Below are 16,271 nucleotides of genomic sequence, written 5' to 3' on the forward strand. Positions count from 1 at the left end.
TTGCATGCACCAATCCAATCCCTTTAAAATCCATCTGTGGGAGTGAACGGGTGTACGCTCCTGGAAGAAGGGTAGAGAATCGGTATACAAGCCATGAATACATCTAACTATTCTAAAAAAAATGACCTGACACTATATTATGAATCAGTTTGTAGTTTGTTTAGAAGCTGGAACAGAAACCTGGACATCAGGTAGGTTTCAAAGGTTAAAATTGATTCATCAAAGCATTTCAAATTCACTGTTTTGTGCTAAACATGACCCCCATATCTCCAATAAACTAGCATGCATCATTTTAAACACATAATGCTAAAAAAAGAAGTACACACAACTGGCCGAAACTGGCAAGAGGCTACGTGTATTTATTAATAGTATGTACAATGTATACCATCATAAAGTTGACATAATATATTGACAAAGTCAAAGTATGAATATTGCCCCTGCTTATTTGAGAGTTGTCTCTTGATAATCCATTTTTTCTCACTCATCTTATGAATCTCTCATTTTATTGATTTCATTTAGTTTAATTTCATTATTCTCTATTAATTATCCTTAAAGTGTATCTGAGGCACACAGGGAAAACATGAATAAAATAAGCGTAAAAAAAAAAAAAATTAATACAACAAAAACATCAAAACCAAAACTATCATATTTACTTATGTGGGTGTACATATCTATAAAAACAGTAACTACATGATAGCATTTTGTTTGAGCCAGGAGAAACTTTAAGAATTGATGGTTTATCTGGATTTTCCTTTAACAGTGTCACTGTGGAAAGTCGGCTCTATCTCCCTGTCTGTAGTCTCTTGAGTGTTAATGGATTCTCTTGCTTTTCCAGCCCATCACTCTATTCCCTCTACTGTCACTTTTTTCACCCTGTCACAGAGACACACAAATCTACTGTAGCACAGAAAATCCATTTTAGGGATATTTGGGACTTCTGCGTAAACAAACGAAAAACAGAATTGTCCAATAACTACCTCTCCCCCATTTAGCTCAAGGGATAGAGTTTCTCTCAGAAATAAACATGTACTGTATATGTGTGTGTGTGTGTGCATGTATGTGCGTGTTTTAGTTTAGCAGATGTGAGGATTTTATTGAATTTGGTCACGTCTTTTACGGTGGTTCCAATGACATATGCGTACTCGAGTGTGTGCTGTGTACATATCAGTTGTGGGTAGTGTTGGCATTTGTTTGTAATTCTGGTGGACTCTTCCTGCATACAATGTGATTGGTAACATGTCAAATTGCAAGTGGCATGTGTGTGTGTGTGTCTGTGTAAACTCATACCTAATTGGCGTTATATATATATTATGTACAATGTTTCAATGTGTATGTGTACATCTTTACGTACAGTGTGAATACAGTGTGCAAACTATGTGTACCAAAATGTGAGATGTAAATACTTTGTATGATCAATAATGTGTGTGTGTGTGTGTGTGTATGTGTGCGCATGGCTCAGGTAACTTGTCAGTTCCAGATCTTGAGGAAGCTGTCCCAGGACCCAGTGGCCACCGCCATGCCATCATCAGTCACACCTAGACAGCTCACACGATTGTCATGGCCAGCTAACACTCCTGACACAGAGAGGGACAAACAAATGGCATCAGGTGTCTTAGTTAGCCATCTTATCAATACCCCATCTAACATCCCTTAACACAAGGATCCCTGAGTGGAGAGTTGAATTAAACTTTACTCAGATCAGCTTGTGAATTGAAGTCTAACATTTCAATAAAATCAGAAGATATACCATTGTCTTTTCAGTTATCAGTCATGGGTCTGGTGAAGTCAGAAACAACAATGGCTGTGGCCTAAATGACAACCACTCCCTCCTACTACACTGACCTGCTCGATCTCCCTTCATGGCGTCCCAGATGTTGCAGTTGAAGTCGTCGTAGCCGGCCAGCAGCAGCCGTCCGGATCTGGAGAAGGCCACGGAGGTGATGCCACAGATGATGTTATCGTGAGAGTACAGGCTGAGCTCCTGGTCGGCGCGCAGGTCAAACAGCCTGCAGGTGGCGTCGTCGGAGCCGGTGGCAAAGGCGCTGCCGTTGGGAAAGAACTGGGGAGGAAAGAGAGAGGGGGGACAGACATGGTAGATCAGCTAGCCATGCACCTAGCATTAGGTACATTAAACACTAAGCATTAGCTAGTGCAGCTAACATGAAGGACTTTGGGAACAGTGACATGTCTATGGAATCCTGGCTTAATGCCATGACATGAACCAGAAAGCAGGTCACCAGTGGCTCCCAGCTTGTCAGCACACTCACACAGACTGCGTTGATGTCAGACTCATGGCCCGTGAACGTCTGTCGGCACATGCTGTCCCTGATGTCCCACAGCTTAATGGAGGCGTCACAGGCTCCGGACACAAAGGTGCGGAAGTCTGGGGACAGAGACAGGCTCATGACGTCACCACTGTGGCCCGAAAACACTGTGGTCTGCTGGCTGGTCTCGATGTCCCACAGCGCACTGGGGGAGAGAACAGAACAGGGACCCACTGAATTTAACAACTGTTATTAGACCATTTTAAGTGTAAGTTTGGGTTAGCTCATAGCTAGTACCAGTATAGACCAGGGATGGGCAACTGGCCCTTTTGTAGGCACGTGGACCAATTTCACACTAAGAAAATATATACAGTACCAGTAAAAAGTTTGGACACACCTACTCATTCAAGGGTTTCTCTTTATTTTTACATTGTAGAATAATAGTGGAGACATCAAATCTATGAAATAACACATATGGAATCATGTAGTAACCAAAAAAGTGTTAAACATATCAAAATACATTTATATGATGTCTTCACTATTATTCTATAATGTAGAAAATAGTACAAATAAAGAAAAAACCCGGGAATGAGTAGGTGTGTCCCAACTTTTGACTGGTACTGTTTATCTTTTTAGGAACTCAGGTCGGGGTCTCAACTTACTGTTGAGTTAGAATAATAGAATGCACAAGGTGCAATTGGGACATGTGGTTGTGGCCATGCGCAATTAGCCCATGTCAGCAAAAAATGTTTAGCTGGCCGCTAAACTGTGCATATTACCAATCTGTCTAAACTTATAGTAAGCATGGTTGAATTACTGACCGTGGTGGGACTAATCGATCATCAGTTATCATATAAAAACTGCAAACGTCTTCCTCTACCCTATGGCAAAATGTGTAGGAATTGCAGGAAATGAACTTTAAAATGTAAAAAAATTGTTCTCTTCGCTGTCACGAGGGGGGACGCTAAAATGTGGGAGGTATAGTATATTTATATTTGCATTCTCCATCAGCCTTGGTAACTAATCCATCAGGACTCACCAGGTAGTGTCTCCTGAGCTTGTGATGATTTGATTGTCATCGATGAAACGGCAACAGGACAGGTAACCTGTAGCACAAAAAAAACATCTATTAGAACACTGGCTGCAGCATATCAATGCATATTACTCCTACAGAGACTTAACTACAACAACACTCATGCTACAGAATGTGACTCATTTGAAGCCACAGGTGAGCTAGCACTGTAACACAGCTAAGGGACGTTCTAGCTGATGTCTCGGGTCGTTATAATTGTGTTGCCCTGTGACTAATTAGCCATGTGAATTAAAGTCATCCTTGTTTGGAACCTGGGGCTCACCAAGGGACAGTTAGGAATACACAACTGAACTGCATACACAACCATATGTAGTGCCACAGGGGAAGTTAAGAGTCAGGGAGGTTCAAATAAAATCACATAACCTAGCTAAGACACTTCCATGATTTCTCAAAGGAGAATGAACACAAAATCCCTCAAGCTTTTTGTCACATAGGTATTTGTGTGTAGTAGTGCTTCTTCACCTGTGTGTCCAGGTAATTCCCTGCTGACCCTGACGTTGCCCTCACGGGTCTTCAAGCAGTAGATGGAGCAAATGTTGTCCAGACCTCCACAGGCCACGTAGTTACCAGAGGGGGCATACGCACAGGTCATCACCCAGGAGGAGCGCAGGGGGATAGCATGCATCTGGAGGGGGGATAAGAGTTGGTCACTGTGCGTCACAGAATAAAGGCATGGCCATGGAGAAGGAGAGTAGCATCACAACTGGGGCCAGGCATGAGTCCTGCTCCAAGTCCAAATCCAGACAGAGCAGAAGTAGCACAATAATAGTCCATTGTGCTTCCCCTATACTGATATTTGGGGGTCTTTTCTGGGTGCCGTTGCATAATGTAATTTACCATGTTTGAATGTCAAAGTGACTCTGGGTGGTTATGATGTAAGCAGATTATGAGATGAGTCAAACACACATTCCTAGTAAAGGAAGGTCTTTAGTATGCTCCCATTTAACTTCCAATTCCTGACGGCAGACAGTGAGTCAACCTAGTCAGGCCTCTTGGGGAGATTGTTGCTGTTATTGTTGTTATTTGGGTGCAGCTCTCACCTTGTTAGTGGTGTAGCTGTCCCAGATGATCAGTTTTCCATCTTGAGAGGCGCTGACCAGGAGCCTGCGGAGACAAAGAGGTAGAACCATTTTTATTATACCTACTCAAAACAAGCACAGCTTGTACCACCATGAGTGAGAGTGTGAAGAGAGAGGGACAAGCCCCCTAAGGGGTTGGCATAACGTTACACCCACCTAGAGTCTGTGCCCCAGTGCATGGCATAGATCTTAGCCAGGTGGCCACGAAGAGTGCGCCTCGTCCGCATCTGAATCCTCCCCACTGGATCCAGACCTGCTGTTATCTGGTTGACACACAAACACACAGAAAAGTATTGTGAAGACAAGTTCATCACAGGGTTAATGTGGCAATGTAATGTACTGTAGGTTATATTGTATGTCGGTTAAGGCATTGATAAACACTTTTATTGACTGTGTTCTTAAGGGGCCTTCAGACACAAGGTACATCTATACCAATCATACTGTCTTTATGTGGCTATGTGTTTATAATCATGTTGTCTTTTATGTGGGCATGTGTGATACTGACCTGTGTTAGGGTTGAGTCCCCACATGCTTTCCTGGCATCCTAAGAGACAGAGAAACAGAGAGTGGTTAGACAAGCATGAGCACTCTCCCTCAAATCTTACCCAGGTCAACCTCCCACCTCTCCATATGGTTCATTAGGCCAACTCCCTTTTCCACCAACCCCCTTTCCTCCTAAACCCAATAGTTTTACTGCTTTAATTGAGATCATAAGGCGTCAGAGTAGGACTGCTGATCCAGGTTCAGGTCCTTCTGTCCATATCCTGTAATCTCATTCTTTATGATCTACAATAAAAGGTCAAACTGATCCTAGATCAGCACTCCTAGGCTCTGGGACTTTGTAAACGTGGGCCCAGATCAGTGACATTCTGGCTGCGTTTACTTAGGCACACCAATTCTGATCTTTTGCCCAATTATTGGCAAAAGAGCTGAACTGATTGGTCAAAAAACCAATTAGCAAAAAAAGATCACAATTAGGCTGCCTGTGTAAACGCAGTCTCTCTACAACGCTTGGGTCGTGTTCCGCTGCTCAGACGTTGCTGACGCATGCCTGATCTTACTTCGCCTGGATAGGTATTTTATGTGTCAGCTAACGACATCATATGTTCTAGTAATCTAGTGCCCGACTGCAGTGCACAGTTGATGATAAGTCACACAACCATTGGCTGATGCATGCAACGTGTGAGCAGGAGAACGCGGCCATACTCTTATCTGGTTCCTAAGTTGTTCCGCCTCCTGACGCAGCTGCTCCAGCTCGCTCATTTTGGATCCCTGGCCTCGTCGATATCCTCTGTCACACAAACAGTCACCTGGTGGGAACAAATGATGGAAAACAGGATGAGAAGTGGAACTTAAAACATTCATGCAGATTGCCAGGAGAGAGATATCGAGTTCAAAGTTAGGATTCCGTCCAAGAGAAGAAACGTCAAAATAGACTGATGGACAGTGCCTGCGTCAGAACAAACCAATCATCTACTTGTAATGTAATATGTGCTATGTTTGGTCATGACATAGCATGCGTATCAGGTTGAATGATTTGATTGCAGTGTTATCATGGTGAGTAATTGACTCACACTACATCAGAGGTCTTGTGGTCCTCTGCTGGTCTCAACCTGATCAATGGGTGTGATCTGATCATAATCATTTTGGCATATTTCACCCGGAGGATAGTTGTTTTACACCATCACAAACATGGCTGCAGAGCGGCAGCTAGATTCAGAGTAAATTGGGTATATAAACTGTAAAATAATACTTAATTCAGTATTTTAAGCGCATGGTTTACCAACATAGCACATGTAAAATATGGAAAGCTTGTAATCTGTATGTTTATGGTTGTACAGCCTTGTCTGGTTTAACAGTGGAAAATAATCTCTAATCTGGTATAATCTGAGAAAGCGCTTCATCATTTAATGGGCTCTCTTTGATATCCACAAACGACTTAATGCACAGAAACAAGATTAGGATTACTGCAGGCAGCATTATTTATTACAGACACATTGAACAAAATGTGTGTGTTTGTGTTCTTAAAGCAGTTTTGAATCTCTATTTAGTATAGCTATCATTCAAATAATTTGGCAGTGGAATATTTCCATAATTACTATGTTATTACCTGTTTCTTACTATATTTTTACAACGACTTGTTAATGATTCAACATTCCAACAATTATGGTCGATTCTGGTGGAAACAAAATGTCAATTTGTTCAATCTGCCGTATCAAAACTAATGTTTCTCTCTTTAACAGCCTCACGTACTAGTGATCTATGTTGTTCACACATTACATTTACAAACTGAAGGCATACTGTGCTCTGAAAACTATTTTACAGCAGGATTTGGATCACCTAGTGAAATACCCTCCTGAAAATGGCTGATACTAGCATTATAACAAACTACATTTCCAAATTACTACATTTTCACCCGTTAGACAAGCGTTTCCCAAACTCGGTCCTGGGGACCCCAAGGGTTTCACGTTTTGGTTGTTGCCCTAGCACTACACAGCGCCCCAGGAACGAGTTTGGGAAACACTGCACTAGACCTACAGTTGAAGTCGGAAGTTTACATACACCTTAACCAAATACATTTAAACTCAGTTTTTCACAATTCCTGACATTTAATGCTAGTAAACATTCCCTGTCTTAGTCAGTTAGGATCACCACTTTATTTTAAGGAATGTGAAATGTCAGAATAATAGTAGAGAGAATTATTTATTTCACCTTTTATTTTCTTTCATCACATTCCCAGTGGGTCAGTTCTGCCCACAAATTTTCTATGGGATTGAGGTCAGGGCTTAGTGATGGCCATTCCAATACCTTGACTTTGTTGTCCTTAAGCCACAACTTTAGAAGTATGCTTGGGGTCATTGTCCATTTGGAATACCCATTTGTGACCAAGCTTTAACTTCCTGACTGATGTCTTGAGATGTTGCTTCAATATATCCACATAATTTTTCTTCCCCATGATGCCATCTATTTCGTGAAGTGCACCAGTCCCTCCAGCAGCAAAGCATCCCCACAACATGATGCTGCCACCCCCGTCCTTCACGGTTGGGATGGTGTTCTTCAGCTTGCAATCTCCCCCTTTTTCCTCCAAACATAACGATGGTCATTATGACCAAACAGTTCTATTTTTGTTTCATCAGACCAGAGGACATTTCTCTAAAAAGTATAATCAGACCGTAGTCTGGCTTTTTATGGCAGTTTTAGAGCAGTGGCTTCTTCCTTGTTGAGCGGCCTTTCAGGTTGTCGATATAGGTCTCGTTTTACTGTGGATATAGATACTTTGTACCTGTTTCCTCCAGCATTTTCACAAGCTCATTTGCTGTTGTTCTGGGATTGATTTGCACTTTTCGCACCAAAGTACGTTCATCTCTAGGAGACAGAATGCGTCTCCTTCCTGAGCGGTATGACGGCTGCGTAGTCCCATGGTGTTTATACCTGCATACTATTGTTTATACAGATGAACGTGGTACCTTCAGGCATTTGGAAATTGCTCCCAAGGATGAACCAGACTTGTGGAGGTCTTAGCTGATTTCTTTAGATTTTCCCATGATGTCAAGCAAAGAGGCACTGAGTTTGAAGGTAGACCTTGAAATACATCCACAGGTACACCTCCAATTGACTCAAATTATGTCAATTAGCCTATCAGAACCTTCTAAAGCCATGACATAATTTTATGGAATTTTCCAAGCTGTTTAAAAGGCACAGTCAACTTAGTGTATGTAAACTTCTGACCCACTGGAATTGTGATACAGTGAATTATAAGTGAAATAATCTGTCTGTAAACAATTGTTGGAAAAATGACTTGTGTCGTGCAAAGTAGATGTCCTACCCGACTTGCCAAAACTATAGTTCGTTAACAAGAAATTTGTGGAGTGGTTGAAAAACGAGTTTTAATGACTCCAACCTAAGTGTAGGTAAACTTCAACTGTATATTGTTACCATTACTGTCATATGTATATACTGTGTTCTAGTCAAGGCTCATCCTGTATAACTACTGCTACACACACCTTTTCTATTCATATACGGCCCATACTCTGTACAGTACACACCATTATATACATATACAGTACCAGTCAAATGTTTGGACACACCTACTCATTCAAGGGCTTTTCTTTATTTTTGTATATTTTCTACATTGTAGAATAATAGTGAAGACATCAAAACTATGAAATAACACATATGGAATCATGTAGTAACCAAAACTGTTAAACAAATCAAAATATATTTGAGATTTTAGATCCTTCAAAGTAGCCACCCATTGCCTTGACATCTTTGCACACTCTGGGCATTCTCTCAACCAGCTTCACCTGGAATGCTTTTCCAACAGTCTTGAAGGTGTTGCCACAAATGCTGAGCACTTGTTGGCTGCTTTTCCTTCACTCTGCGGTCCAACTCATCCCAAACCATCTCAATTGGGTTGAGGTCGGGTGATTGTGGAGGCCAGGTCATCTGATGCAGCACTCCATCACTATCCCTCTTGGTCAAATAGCCCTTACACAGCCTGGAGGTGTGTTGGGTCATTGTCCTGTTGAAAACAAATGATAGTCCCACTAAGCACAAACCAGATGGGATGGCATATCACTGCAGAATGCTGTGGTAGCCATGCTGGTTAAGTGTGCCTTTGAATTCTAAATAAATCCCAGACAGTGTCACCAGCAAAGCACCCCCACACACAATCCCACCTCCTCCTCCATACTTCACGGTGAGAACCACACATGTGGAGATCATTCGTTCACCTACTCTGCGTTTCACAAAGACACGGCGGTTGGAACCAAAAATCTCACATTTGGACTCATCAGACCAAAGGAAATATTTCCACCTGTCTAATGTCCATTGCTCGTGTTTCCAAGCAAGTCTCTACTTCTTATTGGTGTCATTTAGTTGCAGCCATTTGACCATGAAGGCCTGATTCACACAGTCTCCTCTGAACAGTTGATGTTGACATGTGTCTGTTACTTGAACTCTGTGAAGCATTTATTTGGGCTGCAATTTCTGATGTGCAGTTAACTCTAATGAACTTTTTCCTCTGCAGCAGAGTCCGAATCAGGGTCTTCCTTTCCTGTGGCGGTCCTCATGAGAGCCAGTTTCATCATAGCGCTTGATGGTTTTTGTGACTGCACTTGAATAAACATTGAAAGTTCTTGAAATGTTCCAGACTGACTGATCTTCATGTCTTGTAGGAATGACGGACTGTCGTTTCTCTTTGCTTATTTGAACTGTTCTTGCCATAATATGGACTTGGTCTTTTACCAAATAGGGCTATCTTCTGTATGCCACCTCTACCTTGTCACAACACAACTGATTGGCTCAAATGCATTAAGAGGGAAAGAAATTCCACAAAGTAACTTTTAAAAAGGCACACCTGTTAATTGAAATGCATTCCAGGTGACTACCTCATGAAGCTGGTTGAGAGAATGCCAAGAGTGTACAAAGCTGTCATCATGGCATATAGAATCTGAAATATAAAATATATTTTGATTTCTTTAACACTTTGTGTTATTTCATAGTTTGATGTCTTCACTATTATTATACAATGTAGAAAATAGTCAAAATAAAGAAAAACTCTGGAATTAATAGGTGTCCAAAATTTTGACTGGTACTGTATATATACACTATATATACAAGTATATGTTGTATGTGTTGACCCCCTTCAAATTAGCCACACCCATTACTGACAGGTGTATACAATCAAGCACACCGCCATGCAATCTCCATAGACAAACATTGGCAGTAGCATGGCCTTACTGAAGAGCTCAGCGACTTTCAACGTGGCACCATCATAGCATGCCACCTTTCCAACAAATTAGTTCTGCACATTTCTACCCTGCTAGAGCTGCCCCGGTCAACTGTAAGTGCTGTTATTGTGAAGTGGAAATGTCTAGGAGCAACAATGGCTCAGCCGCAAAGTGGTAGGCCACACAAGCTCACAGAACAGGACCGTCAAGTGCTGAAGCACGTAAAAATCGTCTGTCCTCGGTTGCAACACTCACTACCGAGTTCCAAACTGCCTCTGGAAGCAACGTCAGCACAGGAACTGTTAGCAGGGAGCTTCATGAAATGGGTTTCCATGGCCGAGTAGCCGCACACAAGCCTAAGATCACCATGCGCAATATCAAGCGTTGGCTGGAGCGGTGTAAAGCTCGCCGCCATTGGTCTCTGGAGCAATGGAAACGTGTTCTCTGGAGTGATGAATCACGCTTCACCATCTGGCAGTCCGACGGACTAATCTGGGTTTGGCAGACGACAGGAGAACGCTACCTGCCCGAATGCATAGTGACAACTGTAATGTTTGGTGGAGGAGAAAAGGGAAAGGATGCATTCAACTGAAATGTGTCTTCCTCTGAATCAGAGAGGTGCGGGGGGCTGCCTTAATCGCCATCCATGTCTTCGGCGCCCGGGGATAATGATCTGGGGCTGTTATTATGGTTCGGGCTAGGCCCCTTAGTTCCAGTGAAGGGAAATCTTAACGCTAAAGCATACAATGACATTATAGACGATTCTTCGCTTCCAACTCTGTGGCAACAGTTTGGGAAAGGCCCTTTCATGTTTCAGCATGACAATGCCCCTGTGCACAAAGCAAAGTCCATACAGAAATGGTTTGTCGAGATCGGTGTGGAAGAACTTGACTGGGCTGCACAGAACCCTGACCTCAACCCCATGGAACGCCTTTGGGATGAATTGGAATGCCGACTGCGAGCCGGGCCTAATCGCCCAACATCAATGGCCGACCTCACTAATGCTCTTGTGGCTGAATGGAAGCAAGTTGCCACAGCAATGTTCCAACATCTAGTGGAAAGCCTTCCCAGAAGAGTGGAGGCTGTTTTAGCAGCAAAGGGGGACCAACTCCATATTAATGCCCATGATTTTGGAACAAGATGTTTGACAAGCAGGTGTCCACATACATTTGGTCGTGTAGCATATTTATATTCTAGACTCCAACATTGGAGTCTAGATATTTCTTTATTTTGGGGATTTGTGTGTATTGTTTTGTATTGTTAGGTATAATGCACTGTTGGAAATAAATACATAAGCATTTCGCTACACCTGCAAAATATGTCCACGTGACCAATACAATTTGATTTTCACAGTTAAATGTGACTGACAATAATATGGTAGGCCTATTTGTATTATATTTTGTGTGCAGCACTACTTTAAATTCACTAAAACAGTTTTTGCTGTACCATGCACTTCCATATCAACATGCTTAGCACTACAGGTGTGTTTTTGATCACATGCACAAGGAATTAGAAATTGGACCCAGGGGTAATAAGTAATCCTCCTATCTACATCCAACCCCGAGAGAGAGAGAGGTTTCACATTCAAATTCTATCCCAAATTGGGCACTAGTATTTACATGAGTTGGTGGGCCTATTCAAATCCGTTAGACACCGATGAAATACCTCTAACCATTCTACTCTGTTTTGCACATTAGATTTGCATCACTGTCAGTACTATACCTCTGTCGGTGGCGCTGCACCGGTACTTGGAAAACACAGATATTAAAAAAGAAAATGTATTCACAGACAGGTAGACTGACTGTATCAGGTAGTATCACAGGTAGACTGTAGACTGCATGTATCAGGTAGTATCACAGGTAGACTGTAGACTGTATGTATCAGGTAGTATCACAGGTAGACTATGTATCAGGTAGTATCACAGGTAGTGTTCACATTTTCCATATATTCCTCTAATCCCAGTGCCTCAAAGTTAGTTAGCATTACCTAACACTCACATCACATGTTCCATGTTATTAAAGGCTTCCAACTTCACATGCACAAACAACCAGAAAACATCCACATCATCACCATCTACTAAGCTAGGGAGACGAGCAATTAGCTGGGTCATTGTTCCCTGGGGGAACCTCCAACCAGATGGATCACACAGCACTAATGGAAGGCGACAGGAGGAAATTAGTGGGTCCCAGTCTCCTAGCACAGCTGCTCATTTAGCCAATAAAGCACTAAGGGGGGTGGTGGTGCATCATCACCAGAGACCAGGGTGGGAGAGGAGAGGAGTGGGCATCATCACCTCATCACCAGAGACCAGGGTGGGAGAGGAGAGGAGTGGGCATCATCAAATGTGATGAGACGCCATCGCCCATTGCCATCATCAAATGCTCCATTTTTGGTTTCCTCCTTTCCACATGCTTTCTTGGACTTTGTTATCACAATGCAATTCACCTCACCAGGTAGTAACCAAACCAATCCCGTGTTGTCCTGTTCCTAACCCTTCCGCAAGAACATCACTGTATGAGAGGATTTCTGGTAGAATTGAAGTGTTTGTCCACTGATGCACCACACTGTTATGTCCACTGATGCACCACACTGTTAAAATCATTTAGAAAGATGTATAAAAGGACACAAAAAACACAGAGCACAGCTGGATGAAATGTTCCTTATTGAGTACAACTGGTTGTGGACCTCTACTCAGGTGTGTGGGGGGTACAGGGGTAAACACGTTGTTCTTGATGCTGTAGACTGAAGGCATAATTTACATAAATTAGTGTTGTAGGCCTATTGCAGATGTACAACAATTGTAAAATACACAGCGGACAAGACATTAAAATGCCCCATTTAGGCCAGGATGTGTCCACACAATTCCTCTAATGAATTCTCTGGGAATGGAATGCTATATTTTAAACGCTCACTTTAATCTGTATATGTAATAATTGTTAAAAATGGTGCTGCTGTAGCCAATCTTATTCCAATCCACATGTGCGCAGGGCCCTGGACGTCCATCACAAAGAGACAGATTGTTACAGAAGGCCTGACGATGGAACACTGCTGAATAGTGATGATGATATATTGTACGAACAACCCACGTGTCCAGTGCTTAGAATATGTGGGCTAAAATGTAACCATAATAGCTCTTTTAACCTTTTTTACACTAAGACAATAGATAACCAATGATAATATGACCTAAACTATGGGTCAAAGACTTGCTTCTGATTTGGAAGAATTATGCAAAATGACAATGTGGCCACACCCCTTGTGTTCATGCACAGTAAATGATAGGCCTACTGGTCTATTCGGTTGATATTTCACAGTGAACCAAGACTGGTAAACTCATATTAAGCAGATTATATTAGCGTTATTGGATTGACGTTCGGTATAATTTTCTAGAATTCTAAACAAATTCCTTGCATTGATTCCTTGCATTGAATGTGAAATCCATTTTAAGGTCAGATAGCAGCATAGACACTGTAATACAGCCCTCCCTGATCAACAAATAGGTTGCCTACATCGGCCTTGCGGCGCAACTCAGACGGCTACTCCCTCACTGCAAGCAACAGTAGCCTAGGCTACCCACAAATGTATAGAGCTACTTGACATAGGTAGCAGTTACTTGATGAATTTAAGGCCATAATTCGATTATTATAAAAGTGAGCCATGGGCATTCACGGTTAATGGCACTGACACCCTGGCAACCCTGTCATTTTTCCAAGCCGCTAAATATGCAAACGCTTAAGGGGTTGTCTATTAATATAGATTATCGTAATAATGTACAGCAAGTTATGCTATATGCAGATATAAAACAATTTGTACAGTGGGGATGTTTGTCCATATGTATATATTTACCAAAAAATACAGATGAAAAACTATTTCATCGAAATGATGAGCATAGTCATGAATAGGCCCATCATCATCCAGCCATCTTACATCCAAGACAATTCTGACAGCATTTTATAATGGATGGCTACCTGTTAGTTAATGCTTCCGATGAGGTTGCTGGTCTTTCTCGAAAAAATATCTGGATGCAATGTTTCAAAAAGGCTGGGGGTGTTTATTGGCCCCTTTTTTCTTTAGAAAACAAAATAGGGACAAAAATATGCAGATATTTTCAATATCCTCTCTGCTCCTTGTCTTCTAGATTCTTGCTCAGAGTATCTCCAATGTAGGCTGTACAAATAAATATTAAAGATCGAAGTACAGAGACACCATATCTCCGTTTGATTGGACCTCTTGAAAAGATGAGATCTGCTGTTGTGTTCCCGTTTCCTCTTCAGAATGGTTTGCCTTTCTACGCCCGAGACCTTCATAAACTCGAAAACATCTTTGTTGGAGCGGGTTGAACACAATTGCAGTCTGTCCACGCATCAAAGAAAATGCACTGAACCTTATGAAATTAATAAATGGGTTTTCTATGCTCCGTTTTTCTCTTGATTGTATTTTTCGTGATCCTCGCTTCCTTCCTCCCTTGCTAGTTCGCGGATCTCTTCCTCCTCCCTCTCTCCTCTCACTCCCTCGCTTCGTAATGACCGCCGCCTCCTCGTCAAAAATGAATTATTAAATAAATTGCAAAACACAGGCTTAAGCTCTTGAGAGAAAAATATAAATACAATTTAAAAAGGGCTATATTGCCGGAGGTACAGGAAACCCACCCATCGGTACACAAATAAATAAATAAAATAATAGCATGCAATAATGTATATTCACATGAGGTGTTATTTTATTTTTATCTCTAAATTGCAGAATTCTAATACATCTAACACAATAACGTAGTTTCAGATGAAATCTGCGCTAGCTAACGTTAGATCTCATAAACACGATTCAACCACACCCATTTCGGGCTGTACCATTTTAGAACCCCCCTCTGGTGTCTACTGGATACGGGTGGGATGACTGTCAGAAGGTCCTCGATCTACTGCAGATTTAGATCATCACAGGGTCGCGTTTGTCTACTCTATGATAACCCTTTCGCGTCTTAGTTATTGACTAATCAGACTATCCCTTAGTGCAGTGTGCGCTTATAGCGTTAACTGCTTCCACTAGCCTATAGGAAAATGACTGCCCACCCACCAAGAACCAAATAACTGTTGAAGTTGCTCCAATGGGCCTCAACTCATCACTCAGTATAGCAGATTTCTTACTTCTTCCCCTTCACTTTTTGATTAAACTACTTGTGTAATTAATACCTCAGAGTAGCCTAATTACTCTGGAGATAACTAAGGATTCCTTTAATTATTTGTATAATTAGCAGAGTGTGTGTGTGTGAGAGAGAAAGTCCAAGGCCATAGGCTGGTGAGAGCTGCTGGGGTTTTATCAAGCCATGGTTTTATATTCATGATAGGGAGTAATCTGCTCATTTTGAAATCATCTGTCTGTCACATTTTTTTTTAAACTTTCACTTTATTTTCTGTCATTGACTGTGTGAACATTACAGTGCGATAGAGAGGTCAGAGGCCTGTGCGTCACACACACACCACACAAACACACACAATACAGAATACACACGTCATTTACATAATAATTATATTCTTATAGGCTATATAATGCATTTTTAAACTGCCATTGAACTGTATACACTTTAGAGTATGATAGAGAGACAGAGAGGCGTGCACATGCACACACACACACACACACACACACACACACACACACACACACACACACACACACACACACACACACACACACACACACACACACACACACACACACACACACACACACACACACACAGACACAGACACAAGCACGCACGCACACACATCACACACACATGTGTAAGTCGCTCTGGATAAGAGCGTCTGCTAAATGACTAAAATGTAAATGTAAATGTAAACAAACAAACACAATATCGATAATCATTATATCCTTATATTGTAATGTATTTGTAAGACAGGAGTAAACTAGAAACAAGCAGCTGGTTCTAAATGGCCATTATAGCCCTGATAAATATATTCTATGGTTTAACTAGAGTAGACCATTGTTCAAAATTGGACCAAACAAACCAATAATTCTTATTTATAATAATGACCCCAGGGTAGGGAAAAACCTAGGCCTTCAATCAGCCAAAATTGCTGTTTCTTCAAAGAAAGACAAAAAAAAGATTTGA

At 41.7% G+C, this 16,271-nt stretch overlaps 1 protein-coding gene across 1 annotated transcript; it reads right to left on the reverse strand.

Moving 5' to 3' along the window:
• Positions 1-339: 339 nt before the first annotated feature.
• On the reverse strand, positions 340-14,636 carry gnb2 (guanine nucleotide binding protein (G protein), beta polypeptide 2). The gene is made up of 10 exons (XM_014197482.3): positions 14,134-14,636; positions 5,643-5,746; positions 4,942-4,980; positions 4,593-4,699; positions 4,398-4,461; positions 3,820-3,982; positions 3,304-3,370; positions 2,268-2,469; positions 1,843-2,059; positions 340-1,574 (listed from the first exon to the last, which is right to left on the reverse strand). Exons 2-10 carry the CDS (start codon positions 5,697-5,699, stop codon positions 1,468-1,470), a joined length of 1,023 nt encoding a protein of 340 aa, XP_014052957.1. The 5' UTR covers positions 5,700-5,746; positions 14,134-14,636; the 3' UTR covers positions 340-1,467.
• Between the last annotated feature and the right edge of the window lie 1,635 nt (positions 14,637-16,271).

This window comes from Salmo salar, chromosome 04 (genome assembly GCF_965601325.2).
Source record: "Salmo salar chromosome 04, fSalSal1, whole genome shotgun sequence".
Lineage (NCBI taxonomy): Eukaryota > Metazoa > Chordata > Actinopteri > Salmoniformes > Salmonidae > Salmo > Salmo salar.

Coding starts and splice junctions, on each gene's coding strand:
- gnb2 (XM_014197482.3), bottom strand. CDS start 5,699: ATGAGCGAGCTGGAGCAGCTGCGTCAGGAGGCGGAACAACTTAGGAAC. Junction 3,983..4,397: donor ACAGCTACACCACTAACAAG/GTGAGAGCTGCA, acceptor TCCCCCCTCCAG/ATGCATGCTATCCCCCTGCG. Junction 2,060..2,267: donor CTGACATCAACGCAGTCTGT/GTGAGTGTGCTG, acceptor TTTCCTCCCCAG/TTCTTTCCCAACGGCAGCGC.